General features: G+C 33.3%; 1 protein-coding gene across 1 annotated transcript in view; it reads right to left on the bottom strand.

Annotated features, from left to right (window-relative positions):
• Window positions 1-10,876, bottom strand: part of SENP7 (SUMO1/sentrin specific peptidase 7) — a 142,337-nt gene that overhangs the window by 31,481 nt on the left and 99,980 nt on the right. Inside the window, exons 8-11 of the mRNA XM_023508065.1 lie at window positions 9,015-9,187; window positions 7,610-7,934; window positions 6,354-6,511; window positions 3,407-3,553 (exon numbers count right to left, since the gene is read on the bottom strand). Coding sequence (XP_023363833.1) covers window positions 3,407-3,553; window positions 6,354-6,511; window positions 7,610-7,934; window positions 9,015-9,187 — 803 coding nt within the window. The remainder of the gene's footprint in view (window positions 1-3,406; window positions 3,554-6,353; window positions 6,512-7,609; window positions 7,935-9,014; window positions 9,188-10,876) is intronic.

Raw genomic sequence — 10,876 nt, 5'->3', positions numbered from 1 at the left:
CAAAAAAAAAAAAAAAAACGCAAAAAGAAAAATCCTTCCCAGAAACTAAGAAAAGTAGAGGGTGGGAGAAGGGTGAGGGATAAGAAATTATTTATCACAAACAATGTACAAGATTCTGGTGACAGGTACACTAAAACACATATAACAAAAAATAATACCACCGGAATCTGAAATTTAAAAATTCACTGCAGTACTCCTTCAACAAGGCCAGATGTGGTGGCTCATATTGTAATCCCAGCACTATTGGAAGCCACGGAGTCGAGAACCATTTGTGGCCAGGAGTTTAAGAATAGCCTGGCAATATAGTGAAACCATGTCTCTTTAAAATGTGAAAAAATTCGCTGGGTGTGTTGCCACATGGCTGTAGTCCCTGATGCTCGGGGAGCTAAGGTAGAGGACTGCTTGAGCCCTGGTGTTTGAGCCTGAAGAGAGCTATGAAAATGCCACTGTACTCCAGCCTGGGTGACATGAGACCCTGTCTCTAAAAAGGAAAGAAAAGGGAAAAAAAACTAAAAACAACTTAAATGTCCAACTATAGGAAAATGGCTCTAATTTATGTAGTAGTTTCTGATCACGGGTGTTTTTTTAATTCAGCTAAATTTTAACTGTCATGAACAATATATCCAGTTCTCAACATACAACAATGTCTAACACACAGTTGCCACTCACTGAATGTTCAGAGAATAACTAAATTTAATTCCCTAACATAAAAAGTTCTTTAATTTCTGTTAAAGAGCGTCCTGAATTCTTTCTGAAGAATACATGTAAAAAGTCTTCTGAAAAACCTGAATTGTTTAAGACTTTTACCCTTTTCCCTTTTTTTATGTTATGTTTAAGTATCATAAATTTTTGGTTTTTAAGCTGCTTATGTTCTTTCCTTGATAACTGTCTTTATTTTTATAGAATTCCTCTCAACTTTGATCCACATGTATATATTTCTTCTGATTTACTAAATCACTTTCTTATAATTAAACATTTAAGGTTTTTATTTTAATTAGAATGTTCCAACAAACATGAGACAATAAAATTTTAAAACCTACTTTGTAATACTTACTGAATATTTGCACTCCCCTACTATTTATAAAGGCAGTATTAGGATAACTGAAATAACCAACAATTGGAAAACGTTTTTTGATCTGATTTAGGTTTGATTAAAACAGTTAGAAATTTTCAGAGACTCAAATACCCAAACAAAGGCACAGAAATTAATTTAATTTTGGCAAACTACAAAATATTACTATATAATATCCTTTTGTTTTAATAATCCTATGGAGATGAGGAATATGGAATGACATGCACTACAGAGTTAGTGATGGCTCCTCAAGAAGAGCATATTACATGTGTTCTTACATTGTTCCTTTATTCATTGTAGTCTAGTATTTTTTGTTTGGTTTTATTCTTTGACCAAAACACGCCCATGTGACTGCATAATAATATGATTAATACATCAATTAATGAAATCCCATTGTTGAATATTTATGTTGGATTTTCCTCTCCTGGCTAATCAATTATTGTCATTTACTTAAGCTACCCAATTTTTTGTGATTATAGGGAAACCAAAAGAAATAACTGGTTGAACCTAAATTTAAAAATAAAATAACAAAATATGGGATAAAATTCTGAAAAATTCACAAAATTCTTTAAAGAAAAAAAATTGGAAACTCATCCCACTCATGCCAAAGTAATTATTATTTGAAAATCAATGGCCAAGAAATACTAATTTTAAACCAAATCATTCTTGGGTAGTTAATCAAAGCAATTTTGACTATATCACAAGCTACCATTATTTGCTGTGCTCAGAATTTGCCAGATTTGTACATGATATTTATTCTACAATGATTATGTTTTACCCTACATGATCCCCAAGTAAAATCTACTTCATGTCTTAAAGCATGTGCTGTCTTCTCTGAAGCCTTCCCTGATTCCTCCAGACATGTATAGATAGCCATTCCCATATGCACCTTTATTGTACATACTTCCATTGTACATTTTACCATGATATACAGTAAATATCTATTTACACATCTGTCTCTTCCATTAGACTACAAGTTCCTTGGAAGCAGAAATATGTCTTACTATTTTTATGTTCTCTGCCCTATCCTATCACAGTAAAATGTTAGAGAAATACTTGAGTTACAATCTGACATAGTCAATTCAACATTTATAAATGCCTATTTAGGACTGGCCATTTACAGAAGGTATAAAGGGTTATGAACAAAAGCATGGATCTTCACCATAAGAAGCTTAAAGGTTAATGGCATACAAGTAATTATAAAACCCATAAAATAAATCTTATAACAGATGTACAAATGAAGTGGTATATGTACACAGTAAAGAAAGAAATTAATTCCATATGGAAATGAGGGATCAGGAAAGATTTCCTAGAAGAGGTAGTAAGTATTTCAGATAAACCTTAAAAAATGATAAGGATTTTAAGAGACAGAAGTGGGAAGAAAATAGAGAACTGATTGAAATGCAGTCTGGCTTTCATATATAGTATGTGAGGAGAAATACTAAAAAAGAGTAAAAAATAGATTAGGCTCGGTTCCTGGACATACTTTATTATTTTTTTTATTTTTTATTTTTTTTAGAGGCAGAGTCTCAGTTTATCACCTTCAGTAGAGTGCCGTGTTGTACTAGCTCACAGCAACCTTCAACTCCTGGGCTTAGGTGATTCTCTTGCCTCAGCCTCCCGAGTAGCTGGGACTACAGGCGCCTGCCACAACACCCGGCTATTTTTTGATGCAGTTTGGCCAGGGCTGGGTTCAAACCCACCACCCATGGGGCCGGCGCCCTATCCACTGAGCCACAGGTGCCACCTCCTGGACATACTTTAAATGATTTGGAATTTAGAGAATTCAGTTTGTAACAATTTACTGGCAAATGAGATTTCTTCTTTGTATTCCAAACTACACCCTCAAAACTATTTACTATCGGGAGGGGGTTTGGAGGGATCACTTCTGAGGTTTATCTTATAGGGGTACAAGTGAATCTTTCTAAGAGTAGAATGTGAATGTTTTAAAACAATAACTGAGAAAATGACATGAAGGCTGTGTTGACCAGTTTGATGGAAGTATTTCAGTGCATGTGAAAACCCCACACTGTACCCCAGAAGTGCATTAATGTACATAGTTACCATTCAGTAAAAAAAAAAAAACTATTTACTATCAAATAACTTTCAGAGCCCAAAGAATATCAATATTACATGTGAATTTTTATATGTAATTTTCATCCAAGTAGTCAAATCAGATAGGATTTTAGGAGGGGGAAATAAGGACACATTTCAAAGTAGGCATAATGAGTTTAAACATATCCAAAGTGTCCTATATAAAATTAATCTCAATTATATTTTCATTTATACTACAAAAAACAGAAAAAAAGAAAAAAGTTAAAAAAATATACTTACTGTAACACAGCCTTTTGAAGCTCCTTTTATTTTACCAATATAGACAGAAGTAAAAATGAAATCCAGTTGTAGATCCATCTCATTACTAGGCATAACGCAGGAAATGTTTTCCATGACAGGATTATATGGACCTGATTCAGATGATGCCTAACAAGGAATAAATTATAAAATGCATATAACCCTAAATATTACATAAATGCCAAAGCTGCTTTTTCATAAATTCTTCATTAAATTACTATTAATGAATTTTAAAGGATTTTATATTGTTCTTACTATAAAGAAATAACTATCCAGATTTTTTCTTTCTGAAAAGGTATAGGTATATGATTTACCTTGAGGAAATTATGCCAAATAGTTGAATCCAAAATTAAGCCATGATATCCCATTGTCTAATAAGCTTTATTTATATTCTTAACTCTATTGAAATAAATTTAGGTTTACATAGTGCTATAGTTTAAAATGAGTTTTAAAATGTTATCTCTTTTAATCTCCACAACCATCCCACAGGTAGGTTTTTCTCCCTATTTCATGAATAAAGTTAACAGATGTTTGGATTGGTTAAGTGACTTACCCAAGGTCATGCAATTTGTAAAAAACAAAACTAAGATTCAAACCTAGCTTTCTGATTCCACGTCAAGTGTTATTTCAATCACCTAAGATAATGTTTCCATTGACCAAGATAATGTTTGTGCCATTGTAAGGAAAAGATCTAAGTGCCTAAGAACCAGCTGTTACTATGTATATCAAATCTATATGCTTCACTATACTCTATGCTTGAAGATAGCCAATCAAAAATGGTTCAGACTTGCCTAAAACCTCAAAAATTCATACCACTTCCATCAACTACATAACTTTGCTTTTAAATTATAATAGTCCACCAAGCACTGTCAGCAGCAATTGCTTCCCACTATCCTTTGCACGGCTTTCAGGTCACTTTCTCAATTCCACATTTGCCTAGAGTCTCTGCACATTATCTTTTTCTCAACACTAATATCACAAATGACTAAATAAATTACCACTACAGCAATTATTACGCAAGTGTACTCACTCCCCTTCTCCTTTTAATGAATGTGATTATTCCTCATCTAAAACATTTATCATACTCATTTTTAACCCAGCTCACGATGCCATTTACCTGCTTAATTGAATTTCCTTGTCATTCTCATCTTTTATTGTTTAGTATACTATCTTCTTATCCCCTAAGTAAAGAAGGGAATCAAATCAACTATAAGTGGCTCCAACCAATCAGACAAATAACTGATTTTTATTTTCAATGATACAAGGAAAGGCTAGTTTAGAAATAATTTCTTCTGGGCCTCATATTTCATAAAGACTGCCTCCTAAAAATGACCAATCCATGTTTCTCATAACTCATTTAAAACAGGGAACAGGCTCGGCACCTGTGGCTCAAGCGGCTAAGGTGCCAGCCACATACACCTAAGGTGGCGGGTTTGAATCCCCAGCCCGGGCCTCCAAAAAACAATGATGGCTGCAACCAAAAAATGGCCAGGCGTTGTGGCGGGCGCCTGTAGTCCCAGCTATTTGGGAGGCTGAGGCTGGAGACTCGCTTGAGCCTAGGAGTTGGAGGTTGCTGTGAGCGTGATGCCACGGCACTCTACCCAGGGGGATAGCTTGAGGCTCCGCTCAAAAAAAAAAAATAAAAAATAAATAAATAAAACAGGGAACAAAAGAGGGCATGGAGATGTGTCATTCTGTCTCATATGTCTTGGTAGATCTCTACAGTATTTGCTGTCAAGCTATGATCATGAATTCTGTAAATTCTACCAGAGATGTTATTTTCTTATAATATGAACATTTTATACTGCCTTGTCAATTTATGTACTGCCAAGGTAACTATAATTCTTCTGTAAGTTCAAGTTCATTACCAACAATGATAACTTTAAATATAAACAAAATTAAGCCATTATTAGGCTATTGACCCAATCTGGCAAGAATGTTTACATTTTTGCAGTCATTCAGAACAAAGCTGCTGTGGTGATTTCTGTGTGGAGTGTTAAATGCAAAAGAAATACTCAAGAAACAATAATCAGACCAAACTTTTTGCATAGATCCAGCCAAAATCTTCATCACATGCTCTCACAGCCTCTGACATAATTCAAATAACAAATCAATAAAATTTTACCATAATTCTGCACTAGTGGTCACTGCCAAACATCTCTTATAAATAGGATAATCAGAGGCTAAACAAGAAAGAATACAGACAATAAATGCTTTGAACATTATTTTGGACCTACATTCTTCAAAGGACTGAATTAACTAGCTAATAAACTGACACACTTACATTTATTATTTTCTATAAGAAGAGACAAAGGACTTACCAAACTTGATGGGTTTTTGACACTGTTTTGTGTATTACATCATTTAATGCTTAAAATAATCTTGTGAGGTAGATGCTATTATCCTCATTTAACATATGGAAAATTCAGAATTAAAGAAGCTAAAGTGACTTGCCCAAATGGCACAGCCAGGATTTGAAAACAGATCTATGTATCTTCAGAAGTCATGCTCTTTCCTCTATCTCATATTGCCTTCTGATAAGTGAGGAAAAGGAATAATTCCAAGTAGCCATAATACTCCAAGACCAGACAGACAAATACCAGAAACTGTTTAATTCTAGAAAACTTTTTGATAAAATAGTAACAAATGTCCAATGAGAACCATTAAAAATTTGAAAATCATTCAAGTCTTAGGCTAGATTGAAAAAATATAATTATTTGTTGACCATGAAAAAAAAAATGGTATAATCTTTTCGTTTCAAAATAAAAACAATTACATACTTCACTCAAACTAGCATAAAAGTCATAAAATCCAAACTAGGAAAATTTATGATTTTTATTACAGTATTCTGCTTGATAAAACAAATAATTGTTATTAGTCAATAATGTATATTTTGCTGTTAATCTGTGACAAGGAAGAAATAAATTACCTGTACAGATTCACATGTAGTCAACGGTAATTCTGACAACGCTGATTCAGAGGTATTCTGATTTTCATTAGTGATCTCATAGTCTTGCTTAGGTTGTAATTTAAGAATTTCTGAATCTTTATGCTCAATGGGTCCTTCTTCATCACTGGAAACAACAACTAAAAAGGAAAAATATATTTTAAACGTGTCACAATAATCGTATTGAAAGAGAACTTTTTTTTTTTTTTTTTGAGAGAGAGAGTCTCACTTGGTTGCCCTCCGTAGAGTGCCGTGGCATCATAGCTCTCAGCAACCTCAAACTCTTGGGCTCAAGCGATCCTTTGCCTCAGTCTCCCAAGTAGCTGGGACTACAGGCACCTGCCACAGTGCCTGGCTATTTTTTTAGAGATAGGGTCTTATTATTGCTCAAGCAGGTCTCAAACTCCTGGGTCAAGCAATCCACCCTCCTCAACCTCCCAGAGTGCTAGGATTATAGGCATGAGCCACTGCACCTGGCCAAGAACTTTTACCTAATGCAATATATCTTTAATAAGCCCATTAAATTTAATCATCAAAATTTATTCAATTTAGAAACCTGCCTAACAAGTTTCTAAATCTGATTTATACTAGTTATATACAATGTTCCCCTATCAGTGTTATTATTCAACAGTTGCTTGCAACCTTACTTTCCCGAGAATAAAGCCATAAGGAAGCCTTAAGTACAAGTTCTAGCTCTAACAATAGATTGTGCCATCACTCTAAATTGTACTTTAAATCTTGATACTTCTGGAAAAGTAAATGGATAGCTAAGGAAAGATGTGGGGTGCTATTGACTATGTATCCTTTCAAACCTTTTAAACTTTTTGTATCATGTGACTACATTAACTACTCAGAAATAATTAAATCAAAATGATAATAGTTGAATAGTACTTAAATTCTCCATACTTCAGCTTCATTAACCAGCTGACAATAATAATAGTTCTTAGAGAATATATTAAAACTACTGAGTTACACTGCCACTGTACTAATGAAAGAAAAAATTAGCTTCTCTGCCCTGTATTCCATTAGTTTACCTAAATCAATATTGAAAGATTTATGAAGGAAATCCCAAAACCCCAAGTCTTTTTTCCTACAGTTAATATATTCCACAGCAACGTTATAGACAGCTTATTTCCTTAGCAAAATTTGCTCAATGAGAGAAGAAAGGAAAAAAAAAAAAAAAAAAAACTAAGTAAAGCAGAGAAAATCAGTGCCTTTATAATCTTCCTGTTACTTACTTAGTTCAGCAGAGATCAATGACTGGTTCCCTTCACTGTGTCCACTTAGAACAGGCTTTTCTATTGTATTCGACTCATTCTCATCCTTCTCAATCACAGTATCACTGAAAACAGAGCTCTCAAAAGTTTCAGTGGTTGAACAGGCAGAGGCACTTTTGAAGGCAGCACTCAAATCCACCTCTTGACTATTTGGCGAAGGTGGTTTAGGAAAATCACTTTCTATGTGTTTGGGTATAATTTCTTCAAGCATTTCTGAGTCCTCGTGATAGCTTTCACTTGACTTTTCAAATTCAGTGGATACTATTGACTCATTTTCTTGTTCTTTCTGAATATAAGCATATAAAAAACATTTTTTCAAATTTGGCTTGTTTAAACTATAATTGTGAGATTTAAACTTTAAAAAAATATAAAAGTAAAAATATATCATTTCTGTAACTACATGGATAGAAAACTAGACAGTTATACTACATTATGCTTGCCAGTGTCTCCGAGGTATAAAAATCTAGAATTGGTCTGTCCAAAATACCTAAATAATGATTATAAGAGATTCCCACCTTTACAAGTGGTTCAGATGGTCTCTCACAATCTAAGTCAACTTCAGAATAACATTTTTTAACATTTTTACTTTGCAAAAGTAATAAGACCTTGTGAACAACTGCTTTAGTAAAAGCAAAAAAATTAAAATTTAACAAGGTAACATTAAGAATTATGAAAATCAACCACTGCTGTCAATATCTCCATTACTATATCACTCTGAATTACATTTATAATTATAACCCAAAGCCACTACAAGGTCCTGAAACAGCTTGCAAATTAAAAGAATCAAAAAGCTATCTTACATGTATCATTGTTTTATAGCTAACTACATGCTAAGTCTTTGAAAAACAGGTATTGTATACAAGGTATGATAATTATTACTTATAATAAATTGCCTTAAAAAACAGAATAAAATAATAAATTGCCTAAACTCTAGATAAGTAGAAGCTCAAAGAATTTTGTAAGTAAATGACTGCTGAAAAAATAAATCCAATAATAATTTTACAGAGCAAGTAAAAAAAAATTAGTGACTGGACAGCAGGAATAGTATAGCTAAAATAAGGAAAAAGAAACAAAAATAAGTCTGGAGGATGTACATCAAACTACTAAGAAAAGACTGGTATTGGAAAAAGAGCAATTTTAACTTTTTGCTCATGTATAACATTTGAAATTTGTTCAAATAACTCTGTATTACAGAGAAAAGTTACATTTAAAATGTTTTTTAAAAATAAAGCTAGCAGAAAACCGAAAAAGAGAGAAATTATGATCACAAAAGCAGAAAGCTGGAGGAACATTATTTGGCTACGGTCAGTTCATTTTTATTATAATACAGAAATATTTCATATGACATTTAAATACCTCTACTTACTATCTGTTCTGTTGACATATCCAAAGAAGGAGTAGAATTACAAGAATTAGGTAAATTATTTCTCATCCTTTTTTTTGTCTTCCTGGAAATCTGAGTAGGTTCCATTTTTAAATCAGAACATGTAACATCCCTGTTTCTACCCTTTTCAAGATGATCACTGCCATTGTTAATGTCTGAAAAAAAATAAAAGATGTATAAATATAGCCAAAAAGTACAGAAAGAGGGGCTGGGTGTGGTGGCTCACACCTATAATCCTAGCACTCCGGGAGACCAAAGCAGGTGAATTACTTGAGCTCAGGAGTTAGAGATCAGCCTGAGCAAGAGCATGACCCCATCTCTAAAAATAGCCCAGCATTGGGCTCCTATTAATCCCAACTACTTGGGAGGTAGAGGCAAGAGGATCACTTGAGCCCAAGAATATGAGGTTACTGTGAGCTATAACACCATGGCACTCTACTGAGTGTCACAAAGTGAGACTCTTGTCTCCAAAAAAACCCCAAAAGAACAGAAAGAATCCCTTCAAGAGCTCAAAGAAACATCATTAAATTTACTATACTACTTCCAAAGGTCAAACTAAGTCCACTGTTAAATTCTCATATGGACACTGCATAAAGTAAGGCATGCCCTATTTAATCAATATAGACAAAGTAAATGTTCATCATACAATAGATGTGAAGTAAAAACAACACATAAAGGAGTATCCTTTTTGAGAGTAACCAAAGCAAAGCGACCAAACCATATTTTTCCATTTGCTATAAATGCATTGGGGATATAACACCAAAAAGGTCTTAATAAAATTTGGAAAATTCATGTATTAAAAGTTTTGCTAATTCATTGTGATTTCATAAACTAGCCTTTTTTAAATGTAAGTCACATAAATACATAAATTTTTAAGTGGAAAGGCACTATATAACTTGAGTAGAACGTTCATTACTACTCTAAAAAGGAGCCACAACACATTTCCTTAGCAACTGACTATAATACGTGATCATTCACAAGGCTATCAATTTTCTTGACAATTTGTTTCTTCTTCTTAATTATCAAAGCCCTGTCATTTTAAGTTTCCAATAAATCCATCCTTCTAAAGAGAAAAAGTGCTTCCTTTTGTAAGTCAACAAGGCATCATTTTGAAACCCATACCAATTATTACTAAAAATGCTTAGTATTTCAGTTAGCAAATAAATGTACCATAGGGCAGCACCTGTGGCTCAAATGAGTAGGGAGCTGGCCTCATATATAGGAGGTGGCAGGTTCAAACCCAGCCTCAGCCAAAAAAATAAATAAATAAATGTACTGTATAAAAATATCTTCCAAATAGTTCTACTTAAGTAACTGAACCATTTTGCTTTCTGAATCTGTATCAAACAAGTACTAACTCAAAATTTATATACAGTAAATCACAAAGCAGTTTCCTTTAATTCACAACTTTTAATTAATTAATCTTAAACTGGCCTGACCTCTCCATTCAATGATAAGTTCTTCAACATCACACACTTTCTCTTCAAACTATTCTTGCTCTGACTCTACCTTAAGCGACTGCTCATAACTAATATTCATGATAATTTGTCTTTGCTGTTGCTTGAAAAGGCAGCACTGGGACAGAACTAAGGGCAAAAACTCCAAGATAGTCATTTTCCTTTCAATTTCCAAAGAAAACACTATACTTTCTCTCTGGAGAAAATAAACCCCCCTCTAAATCATGAATACAATATTTAGAAAAGCACATTAAATTTCATTTGAAATACTATAAAGTAGTCAAATATAATCTCTAAACATAAATAATGCATCATATTATAATTTCTAAACATAAACACTACAGTTTTTTAAAAAACTGAAAGAAGTAAAAGGGGCTTGAGAAAAAA

The sequence above is a fragment of the Otolemur garnettii genome, unplaced genomic scaffold, assembly GCF_000181295.1.
Source record: "Otolemur garnettii isolate 467f Iridium unplaced genomic scaffold, OtoGar3 scaffold00220, whole genome shotgun sequence".
In the NCBI taxonomy this organism is placed as follows: Eukaryota; Metazoa; Chordata; class Mammalia; order Primates; family Galagidae; genus Otolemur; species Otolemur garnettii.
Note: the sequence above shows the minus strand (reverse complement) of the source record. Positions and strands in the feature narration are given on the sequence as shown.